This window comes from Apteryx mantelli, chromosome 16 (genome assembly GCF_036417845.1).
Source record: "Apteryx mantelli isolate bAptMan1 chromosome 16, bAptMan1.hap1, whole genome shotgun sequence".
Lineage (NCBI taxonomy): Eukaryota > Metazoa > Chordata > Aves > Apterygiformes > Apterygidae > Apteryx > Apteryx mantelli.
The window spans coordinates 12,935,839-12,948,099 of NC_089993.1; the positions used below are offsets into that span (position 1 = coordinate 12,935,839).

General features: G+C 43.4%; 1 protein-coding gene across 1 annotated transcript in view; it reads left to right on the forward strand.

The window, feature by feature from the left end:
- The first annotated feature begins 3,182 nt into the window (after positions 1-3,182).
- The window catches only part of MOSMO (modulator of smoothened), a 37,128-nt gene continuing 28,049 nt past the window's right edge, over positions 3,183-12,261 (forward strand). The window contains exon 1 of the mRNA XM_067306378.1: positions 3,183-3,442. Within this exon, the coding sequence (XP_067162479.1) occupies positions 3,337-3,442 (106 nt within the window). The 5' untranslated portion in view covers positions 3,183-3,336. The remainder of the gene's footprint in view (positions 3,443-12,261) is intronic.

The window sequence follows — 12,261 nt, forward strand, 5'->3', positions numbered from 1 at the left end:
ATGATACCATGAAGCAAAGCTATTTTTTATTATTTTCTAGCCAGAATAATTCAGCAAATGCCATTAAAATTCATGAATGACTGTAGGTCAGCTAATGATCAGCACCGAAACAACAAACAAAAAATGCTAATAACAAATCTAGCTAACTCTAATTAAAAGCCAGAATCCTGGTTTTAAACTTGTTTTTATTACATTAAGTTATCTTGTTGCATATGAGAGAATTCAAACTGCAAAACTGCGACTAATCCAGAGCCTACAAAACATTTAGGAGAAATGCCATGATTTCACACTTTTAGATGAAATTCTTGATTTTTACCATACCTGATATCAGTCTACATAGTCTCCAAGGAAAGCGTCTGGATTTTCTCTTTGTTCTTTGCTGGAGAAGAGTGACACATTTGACAGAACTTACCTTACAGTTCTCCTACCATTGTCCTCATTTTTTCCAAGGTCACTCTTAAATTCTGCAGTTTCTGCAGTAGCATGGGGTCTCATCCCATCCTCTTCTGTTGAAGTAACATCCTTTCCCTTTTGTCATCCGCCTACTATTCCACTCCAAATACTCAATCACAAGAGCAGAAATGTCTCTTGATACTAAGAAAATTTGGGGCACTGGGGATCTATGAAGAAGATAAACTTTCTGGTAGTAAAAGGATTTAAAAATTTTGAGATTACCTGAAATACAGGACTGGAAGAAGAATACTGGGGCAGCAGTGAGGAGATGGAAAAGAAAAGAGGAAGAGAGACGAACAGAGACCGAAAGTCACGGGTTTCATGCCCACCTGCTGGCGCAGCAGAAGACTGGGTATGTTCCATTGAGCCAAGACGAAGAGATTTTCTATGCAGCCAAAATCACTGGGCAGGCATGTCCCAGGTGAGTCTCCTGGAAATGAGCTGCTGCTCCATGGTTGCCTGTGGAGGAAGAGCAGGTCGGCAGGTAAGGAGAGGGTTTCAAGCCCCGCGACCGTTTAGAACATGACGGCGTGTGGGTTCCGCGGCAAAGGCACCAGTGGGATCCGCGTGGCGAAGGGACTGGAGGCACCCGCGCGGTGCAGCAATTGCAAATCTGCCCACCAGCCGGGGCTCCACTCTAGTGACACAGGCGTGGGGACTGATGCAAGGGAAGTCTGGCTTTTGGCAAATGACGTGGTTGTACTGAGCAGATTGTTTCAGCCTGGAGGAGAAATGTGGTTTAGGCTGCCCGTTTGTGAGTATTGCAGCTCAGACTCTCCGTCTGGGGCCACAAGACTTCCCAGGGAATGCATAGGCAGCAGTGTCCCTCCCAGACAACACCCGTAGGCATGTACTTGTCTCTTAATAACCCGAGAAAGATGAAGACTGGATTCTGTCTTCTGGATTTCTGACTTCAGATTTGCCTGCATGTCGGAAGCCCGTGAGAAAGATATCTTCCCTTTCTGTCCCCTCTCTACACCGCCTTCCTTTATTCCCTTTGCCATGAAGCTTATTTGGAAACAAACTCATTTTGAGGCAGACTTTTACATAATGCTTGTATTAAAAACTGTTTAAATACCACTTAAAGCCAGTTTATAGGATGGTTAGAGATCATTCTTGGAAATAACTTCTTTTCAAGACTACTGGATTCCCATTGTTAGTGCAATATAATTTTGAAGTCTTTTAAATAAAAATCACTTCTCCCATTTCTGCCACACACCAATTGTTCCCTGTTTAAAGGGAACAGTTCCAGCTGTTTTTCAGCAAAAGTCTTACTATTTTCTCCATTAAAAGATCTGTCAGGGAGATTTCAATAGAACCTAAGTACTGCTCTTGTCCTCCAAATAAAAATTGCTAGTGATTCCTCTTGAATGTGTCAAGATTTCTTTACTAATATCTCCCTTTGTTTGCATAGGGTGCCATCTAATAACTGACCTGATCATAAGTGATTCTCAATATTCTTTAGAGCTACATAAAAGACTTCCATAAAAATAAACAGCACAGACAATTGCTTGTTTGGTTTTCAGATATGTTTTGTATAGACCACAGTTACGCTTGTCTGTAAAAATAGGTGGGTGTTCACTGCTAGCAGGAAAAAAGCACTTTGTGCAATTAGGTATTTCACAAGTACCTGTAGACGTGGGGGCTGCTAGACTAACAATTATTAGTTCAACATTGCCGTGCTGGTGGGAGGATCGGGAAGGCACAGACTTGTAGTGGTCAAAGCTAGGTTCACCTCCCACATTTAGCAAACTGTCCGTTTATTGGCTCCAAGGCCTTCTTCCCCTTGAATGAAGTTTAGTCCATGGAAAAGCATGTAATCAAAAATCACTGTATTTGGGTGAGTTTTCTAGCCAAGATTAATTTGGACAGCAGTGCAACACAGCATTTTCACGGCACTCTACATCCTTGAGGAACCTGCATGAATTGCTCCTTCCACCTTCTCCATTTTTACCATTGCTTTTGCCCCTACAGAAACAACTCTCAAATTTAAGCAACTACCCAACATTTCAAAAGGATAAGGACTGGCAGAGACTACCAAAACACGTGATGTTTTTTGAGATGAGGGCAGATCTATGACCCCTCGTCAGCCTGCCTCATGCAGCATTGACCAAGCTGCTTATTGTCATCTCTCCGCGAGAGGCCTCGCCGGAGCCACCCCGGGGCTGCGGGGCCTCAGACGAAAGGCGCCTTAGGGGATGCGGGCGGAGGAGGGTGCCACGGGCCGGGAGCAGAGCCCCGAGGGGCCGAGCTCAGCCCCGGGGCTACCGGCTGCCGCCACACACGAGAGGCCGCGCGGCCGCCCCTCCCCCACCCAACGGTTGCCACCGCCCCTGGCGGCCCCGCCCGCGGCAGCGCCCCCTACAGGCCCCTCAGCGCCCCGCCGGCATGTCCCGCCCCCTCCTCGACGCCCCGCCCCTCTCCTCGACGCCCCGCCCCTCTCGCCCCTCTTCGCACTTCGGGCATTCGACCCGCCTCCTCTACCAGCCGGTTGCCCGCCTCTTTTATACAAGCACCGCCCCCCGGCCCGTTCTTCCCCGCCCACCAGGGGAAGCCCCGCCCCGCCGTGCGCCGCTCCCTAGAGAAAGCCCGGCGCGGCCTCCCGAGATCCCCCGCCCCGTCTGGGCGGAGGCCCCGCCCCCCGCGGTAAGCCCCGCCCCGTCTGGGGGAGACGGCGAAGGAGAGTGGGTTTCCCTTCCGGAGTTCACCGCCGCCCCCCCGCCCGCCGGGTTCGCTTCCGGCTCCGTCCGGGGGGGCCCGTTGCTGGCGCCGCCGCCGAGGGGAGCGCGGGCAGCCCGGGGCGCATGGAGCCGCGGCTGTGAGGCGCCCCCGGCCCGGGCCCGCTGCGGGAGCCGGAGCCGGGAGCCGCGGGAGCCGGAGGAGATGGACAAACTGACCATCATCTCAGGATGCCTCTTCCTGGCCGCCGACATCTTCGCCATCGCCAGCCTGGCGAACCCGGACTGGATCAACACCGGCGAGTCCGCGGGTGAGGGGCGCCGGCGGGGGGAGCGGCGCGGGGCCGGGCCTCTCGGGGCAGGCCCGGGGGCGCCGGCGGCGGCGGTGGCCGCCCCGAGGCGCCCGGGGGGCCCTGCCTCCGGGGGGCCGCGGCGCGGAGCGGCTGCCCGGCGGCTGCGGCGCCGGCGGCTCCCGGGGCCGCGCTCGGAGCCGGCCCCCGGCCCGCGGGGCGGCGGAGGGCCGGTGGGCGCCGCGGGCGCGTCCCGGGGCTCGGCCCCCGCGGCCGCGCAGCCCGGCCCCCAGGGCCGCAGCAGGAGCAGGCAACCCCCGTCGGCGGTCTGCGGAGGCCGGGGCCCGGCGAGCAGCCCCGCTCGTCGCCCGGGGTCAGTCACCTTGGACAGGGAATTCGGCCGGTCTCTTCGCCTAGTTTGTTGCAGGTTTTGACTCCTGCCTTCTCCCTTGGCGTTTCCTTTGTTGCAGGGAGCTTTGCATCTTGTTCTCCCTCCTCTTTTTTCCAGAATACTTCCTGCATGCTGATTTTTATCAGCTTTTAAGCCTCAACCTCATGTTTTTTATTTGAGAATCTAACGTTGTTTTCATTAAAAGAACAAGGATTTGTGCATCTGCCTTTTTGCTAATGATGTAATTGTTTGTATTACCAATTTATTTCAGCCTCTTGATAAGGACGCACATGTTCTGGTGAGTTGTGTAGGGACTGGTTGTTCTTTGATCTCATATTCCAGAGAAGCCCAGATCTCCTTGTTGGGGAAGGAAGCCATTCTTACCAAAAACAGATGGAACTAACTTAACCACCCTTTCATAAACTTCTAATTTCTAAGCAAGCCACAGGTAGAGAATAGAGAAAAGAGGTGTTAGGGTAAAGGTTTCTGTCATAAATTCTTGCAGAGACTTCTTCTTTTATCTTGCATCTTCCATGCCTAATACTCAGTGCACAGGAGAGGGTAAACCTGATTCAAACAGGCCATATCTCCTTTACTTGGATGAAGTAGAGCATTAGAACTATGTCGGTATTGGGGATTTGTGATTGATGACTGGGCATTCCCAGTGACCAGACTGTCCTTCATTATGATATGCTTGAATTGCTTCTAGTTGCCTAGTCTAGAACCTGGCTTTTCCTAAATGGTCCAGAGGAGAGGAACAAGGCACTTCACCTCCCCAAGTGCCACGTTCAGGAGCTCCCTTGGTGACTTCACCGTTATTCTTATAGCTAATTGTGATGATCTGCCTGCCTATGGCTATATAAAATAGTTGGTTCTTTCCTCTTACAGTTCCACCTAGCAGCAGTGCTGTGCTAATGAGCCCTTCTTTAGGGGACTAAAGTCAAATAAAATAATCTTCATTTTAAATATTTAAGTACGTCTTTCTTAAATCCTTCCTTGTGTTAATAGTTCATATGCAATGAGTAAGATGTTGCACTCTCTGCTTATATGGAAATGAGACAACAAAAAGTATTTGAAGAAATCACTGATGGAAAAAGGTCTTTTGAGAACTAAGCATAGTTCATTAAAGTCAGTGTTAAGGAAAAATGTTTAATATCTATTCATAATACAAAAATTGTTTCTGAGATATTATACCTAGAAATCATTAGTTCTTAGTTACTTGACAGATTATTGCTTAAAGGTTGATTACCATTTCTATCCTGTACTGCTTTATATGCAGATAACAGTTTTACTTTTAAATAGCTTGAAACTTGGCAAACATGAAATCTGTATGGATTTTTCTAAAGGACTTGACCATTCAAATAATGTTTTGACAGACTTAAGTTTTTCCCCCCCCCCTGTGTTTTGGAGCCAAAGAAACTGTTGACTTGATAAAAATCTTAAAGGAGAGCTGTTATATCCTTCCTTAATGACTGTTTTGTAGATTTTTATTGATGTGGGATGCATCAGACTTCATAAGACTTCTGGTTAAAAGCATGTCTAAGTGTGTATTTCTAGTACTTAGACCTTCTAAAATGAGCCTTTCACCCCAGTTGCAAAGAAGGGAAGTACTAAGATGCCCATTGAATCAAGGACTTCCTGTCGCAAACACTGTAGTATCAAATTATGAGATAAATGCTTTTATGAGTGCCATTCATTACCCAGGGCATGCCGTGGAGAAGTACGCTGTAGGAAGACACTGCCCTGATGGTAAACCAGTCCCAGCTGCTAGCAGGATTCAGGGACTTTTAGCAGACTGCCATACTTGGATCATGTTCAAACCCTCCAACTTTCATATGAGCCCCTAAGTCGTAGGGTTTTCTTGAAACATCCTGCTTTCAGCTGGTGAAAGAAGCTTTTTATTTGCTTAACCTCTGTGTTTTTAGGTTCCTCTCCCATGGGAATAATTCTAGATTCTGCTTCTACAAGTAAGCTCAGTACCAAGGAGAAAGGAGAGTAATGCTGTTTCTTTGCTTGGCTGCTGTCTTCAGGGTTTTGAAAAACAGCATGAAACAGCCTGGTCTTCTCAATACTGCAGCTGCTTGAGAGTCGCATAGAGCAGAGGTCTTGGCAAATCTGGGAAGAAAGCACTGCATTGGCTCGCTCAGAGCTGTTTACAGCCATTAAGATTGGAAAGCTGGGCTTATGTTTTCAGGAGGAAAAATCTGTTCTGACTGGAATGCTAAACAATATGTACACCTTACTCCAGTGGTAACTATGACTTTCTGCTGAATTAGATAACCAAATAAAATAGCTGCTTAAATGCTTTTTTTTGAAAAATCTAGATTTTTTTTTTTCTTTCTTAAAGAAGCTTATGTTCTGGGGAAATGGATTGGGGTGTGTGTGTGGGGGGGGTGATTCTTCTCCTAAATCTCATTCTTGTGAAAAGTTTTGTAGTCATTGGAAAGATGTTGGCTATAAAAATTTGTCTTCAGCATTGTAATTATAAGCAAATGAGATCCTTGAAGGTTTCAGGTGCTTAACTGTCTTTAGACCAGAGAGGAATTCCACCTTTGTCAACCTGGTTCCAAGTCTCCAGTTGAAGCTTTTTCTTTTTCTAGTTTTCTAAGAATTGTTTGTTAATTTGCTTTAATGTATTTCATATATCTTTATAAGGAAAAGCTGAAAAGTAAATGGATTTATCTTTCAGAGAGGTCTCAGTGAGGTTTAGTTATTCGTACTGTGCATGTACAGAACTCTGCAAAGTCAGATCTGGAAACCAGTGACTTCTCAGTATTTTTACACTGACAGCCTTTTCTTACCCAACCAATATTCTGTGCAGGAAGTAAGGACAGAGCTGGCTTTAATTTAAGCCAATGCCTAAACTCCCATTGATTTCAGTAGTAATGAATTTTGCTATTGTATCTGTACACTTCTTTTGCAATGAACTTTAAAAGCTTATAGTTTTGTCTCCATATGTTCCATTTTGTGTGGGAAGGTCTCTAATGATTTTTATATTTTTCTTCAGTATGAGGGGAGGGGAATATAAGTTATTCCAGCTTCAGTGCTCAACATTTTTGTAGGTAAAAGGGTATGAATAGTATGCAGAGCTGAAATCGGACATGTTAAAAGCTTTGTGTATAGGGGAGGTTGAAAATTTAGAATGCTTTCAGGGAAAGTCAAATAATTCCAAAGGAGAATTTAATCAAATGAAATTCCTCTTCAGAAAGCTATATTATCAGCTTGTTTATGTGACTTAGTCATCCCTTCCTATGTAGCATGATTGTTCATTTGATTCCAATTTACAGTATAAAGTGTGCTTTTTATAATAGCAGTCGTTAAGTTAATATGGATGGCAGAATTTAAGGCTGCTAAATCTTATGGGTAACTTCTAAAGTAAATATTTATCACATCCCCTTAAGTTACATACATCACAACAAGGTATATAGCATAATCTTGCGGCCATAGCGCATATGCCCAACAGTGTTGACTTGGGTGAAATTAGTGTTGAATATAGTTTCCCGTTTCATCTTACCTCTCTGACATAAATATCGAGGTCATTTACATTAACAATAACAGTTTGCATTTAAACTGCCTTGTACATCATGCTGTGCAGTAACGGTAGTGCTGGTAAGTTGTGAATCTGCAACATGCTACTTATTTTCAACTGTCTCTGTTTTGTTCACAAATGCGGGCTCGCCATGTATCTTCCAAAGTTTTATGTGTAGTGCTGGGTTTTGCATAGAGCAAGCTATACCCAAGAGGCTGTTCCCGATAAGGGTGTTGACTCCCAGGTCCTGAGGAATAAGCTGGCTAATACTACATGGCAGGTTATTGCTGCTCAGTGTTATTCTCCTGTTTGAGCCGGCTCTTCCTGAGGAAGTTTGCTCCGCTGTTCCCACAGGAGCTGTTGCTTTGTTGGGATCAGCTTATGAGGCATCATTAGTGATATGATCAAGCAGTGATTTTCAGCTGCTGCTGAGCTTGAAACCATACCTCGGCTGAAATATTTTTCTCTACTTGGAGTTCTGGCTATACATGAAATAAACCCAAGACCACATGAAGGTACTTGAAAAATCTGTAGTGAACCAATATTTCTAAATAAAGCATCAAGAACTTAGCACTGGATGTAAACTTCTGTTCCAGCTAGCACTGTTGTTCAGAATGCAGTTGTTTGCTGAAAAAGTAGTGATATGTTATGTAAAAATCAGTATGGCATATTATCACTTACCTCTGCCCTTCAGGGCCTGTGCTGAGAACCTGGTAACGTACGGCACTCCTCTATGGAGGAATTGGGCTAGAGAGCAAGCACTGTGCTATCCACTAGGAGCAGTTCCTCAGTGTTTGGTTTCTTTGGTTTGTGCATAGTTGGCTTTCCAAAAACTAGCTGTAAAGGAGTTCTGGTGATCATTAATTAAGCACTGTACTATATATTTAGTATACAAACCACTTCATGCTTCTCCCTGTTCTTACCAATAGAGAAAGAGGGAATGCGATAGGAAGCAATTCTTTAAAATTATTTTTTCCTAATGGTGTTTGCACCATCTCATGTAGGGACTGCAATAGAAGTTGTTTGCTTTTCATTGATCTGTTTGGATTGTGTGCTGAGAATACAGAAAAGGGATGGGTGATGATACAGGGAATGAAGAATTCCGTGCCATCATGCCCTAGAAATGAGTGACTGCTGAAAAGCAATCTGCAAAACCCTCATGAAAATCCAAGGCGTTAAAATTAGGTTCTTAAATACAATTTTCCAGAATATACTTTCCTTTTGATAGAGGGCCCAGGTGTGCGAGCATGGAGGGAGAGGTGCTGCTCTGTGATGTGTCGCTGATCTGGACACCTGGGGGATTAAGAACCTGCCCTAAAGTGTAAACGCTGCTAAAAGTACTTGCATTTTTGGAGTTGTTGCCAGTGCCTTAAAAAAAAAAAAAAAGTGCCAGTCAAGCACCAGCAAAAAATGTAGAAACATAATAATCTGAATACTTTAACAAGAGTAGTCTGTTACTAGGTGTGCCCGGATTGGAAGCATCAGTGCCACCCTTAAAGTTAATATTTCCGTTCCGCTTCATGATGGCCTATGTCTTTCAAGTGGATATAAGCATCTGACAAAGCAGAGGGCTTCAATTGTGTTTGCGTTCTGTAAGGGACCAGGCCTTAAGGCACAAGAGAAATTAATAATAAGGCATTGTTGTAATAGAATTAATTTTGTGCTTGCTCAACCACTCAACATTTAAACATATGGAACTATTTTATGTGTAGGAAGAATCTCATGAGAGCGAGCTGTGTCAGCCTGGTTATTAGAGCCTGCCAGAGCAGAGATGAGAGATCTGCTCATGTGTTTGTCCGTAGAGGAACTGATGTGTTTTATATTTGCTTTTTAACAAATCCAAATTAACACTGCTTCTGTTAGGTGAACATTTTGCTTTCTCTTTAGTGTGTGAAGGTACAAAACTATTAGTTTGTGTCTCACCAAATCCTGTTGAGTTCCTCAAACTCTTAATTAGTGCTAAAGAATTAGGTAAGAAACACCTAATTTACTGAGCATACATCTGGGAGCCAGTGACTTGTATTTTCTTTTTAGATCTAGCATCTGGCACCTTGGATTTTGGAAAGTTATTATGGTAGTGCCTCAATATCTTTGTAAAATAGAGATGGTATTCTTCATGACAGAAACTCCTGTAAGCATTAGCAGTGAAGTATTAACTTATATATATATATATATATATATATATATAGTGTTTTTTTAAATTTCCCTTTGTTTCTTATTACAGTTTATTTTACCAAACAGGGGAAAAGAATAAGAATAACTGGTATTTTTTCTATATTTTGTTGGTACTAGTTGCTTTTGCTGTTACTTGAGTTTCGGGTGTTTGGAATAACTTTTTTCTGCTTAAGGTATTTTCTTCACAGCAACCTGTACAGTTACTATAGAACTAAATTATATTCAGTGTGTGCAGATATATGTTTTGTTGTCTTTCCATCCACACTTCCTTCAAGAAGTATATGCTTCTAAATCTGCCTTATTGACCATACAAATTGTGGAAAAGGTACCTTGCAAAGACTTTGTGGCTTCAGGAACAGTCTATATTTTACTAGTAGTAATGATTGTTTTTTATTTTTATTTATTTATTTTTTTTAATCACCATGGAGCTGATTTTAGGCTTGTTGACACAATACAATGGTGAGATTAATACAAGATTCACTTAAATATATGGGCATTAAAAGCAAGGATTCAGTAATATGTACCACAAACCAAGGATTTAAAATAGTCTGAAATCAGCAAAATGGACTCCCGTTAATGACTTAGGCTTATTAGAAACATTTGTACTGTTTAGTTTCCAGCCAGTGCTTACATATGAGCAGCATTATGTAAACTCCATTTGTACTTTTGCCGAAACAAAGAAGATCAGTAGGCCAAACTTTTAAGTCTGACCTACATTTTTATAGGTACCTCACAACAGTTCAAATTCTTCCAACTTTTTTCTTGCGGCTCTTGAAACAAAGTAGAGAGAACTAACTTTTCTTGCTTGCTGAAACACAGTATGTAGGATTACATCTTATGCAGGGGTTCTTGTCCATCTAGTTGTAGTAACCTTTTCCAGCAGTGCTGATACTTGTCTTTCAGAAGAAAGTAACTAGAGTGATTCATGGATGAGGAGGAATATTAACCTCTGTTGAGGTTAAATACTGCTCTCTATTTTAGAATCAAGTACAAAATTGTATTTGTAGTATAGTGGAACAAATACAGTACTGAGGCTGTTTTTATTTTTTGTCCAGAGGAATACAGGAAAAAATATAAATGATCATAAATGACTTATAAATTCTGTATAAATGATTTATAACATTATTTTAAAATAAGTTTATTAAATAATTATAAATCATTGTTATTGTATTTCTGCAGTGCCTACGAATTAGTACTGGGCTGAGACTACTTTTATTGGTAGCTATAGGAATGCAGAGCAAAAAGATCATCTGTGGTAATTTTACTGCAGTCCCCTTTTGTGTGCTGCCACCACCCTTCTCAAACTCCCTTTTCTTCCTCCAGTCTCTGACTCATGGAGATATACACAGACCTGAAAAAAAATGGAGATATGGCCAAGAAAATGATCTGTGCAGGGTACGTGCTTCTTCCAAGGAGGGGGGGAAACAAGCTAGAAACTCTGACTGGCAAAGCACTTAATTGCCTGATTCCTTAGGAATCAGTATAGAAATAAGAGTCACAGGCTACATCCTTTCTCAGGGTGAAGCTCTTCATTTCTTCCTATTACAAATGTTTCATACTTGATTTCATATTTGATGCATTATCTTGTATACGTTTATAAATCTTGTAATTAGAGCTGATTACAAGAGTTCGGGCTCTCTCAGGTACCTTAGGAATAAGTAATTTGTGATAGCTTGGCTGTTGGATGAGCTAATCAAATATGAAACACTAGCTGCTAAGAGTTAGAGGTTCAAAATTCCAGAGCATGCAAGGTCCAATTCCTTTCTTTGAGCAAGATACACTAGGCTTATTATGTCTGGGTCCTTCGGAAGAATTAAGTGCTCCCCTGTGTAGACATCAGAAGCCTCCCGGGGATTTACTGCGATTTCAGATGCCAGCATTTCCTATCCATGTGATGTAGTGTGATATGCAACAGTTGGCTGCTGCCCAAGCGCCTTGTGGTAGCTGCAATTCTGTGGCATGTATACGAATTACAAAGCACATTGGCATTATTAAGGATGGCGGTCTCTCAAGGTGTAATGATTAATAATCCATTTCTATGTTTAAATATTTGCCCAGTTGAAGACAGTTTGCATTAGGCCTTGAATTTAACAGTGAGAAACTCTTTGTGCAGATATTTGGGCACTGCATTAGGAGGGCTGAGCTGTCTTTGAGCTTGGTATTTCCAAGAACTTAATCAAATAGCAATGTTTGTAGGTAGTAAAGCCAAGTAGTTTAGCTTTGTAACGCTCATCACTGAGCCAGCTTCCCAATTTTTGGTGTTGCAGTTCCTGTTCCTGAGTTTCCTTTTCTGCTGCTCTCTGACCATTGCCCACGTTTTCTTCTTGCCTTGTTTCCATTGCCCTCGCTGTTGCTAGTGTCCACTTCCAGCACTTGGCAGTCTGTGGCATGCTGAAGAAGCCGTATTTTCTGCTGGAGATAACGTGAGCAGAGCAGTGTGGCTTCTTTTAAGAAAGACAAGTGCAGAAATAGGTGCTGGAGCACCTATGATAGAAAGTAAATAACCAATGCGACCTTCACCCCTGAGAGAAAGCCTTCCTGTCGTTCTGTCAGGAGACCGGGAATCTTTCCTTCTCGACTGTAATATTCATCTGCAGGTCACAGGTTTGCACTTGGCTTTAAACTATCAGAGCAGCTGTTGGGAAATAGTGATTTGTAGGAAGTGAATGGACAACATCTGTCCTGTTCTTACTGAAAAGTGCCTGAATCTTACACAGCATTTCTCCAGCTGATGCCTACTGGCCA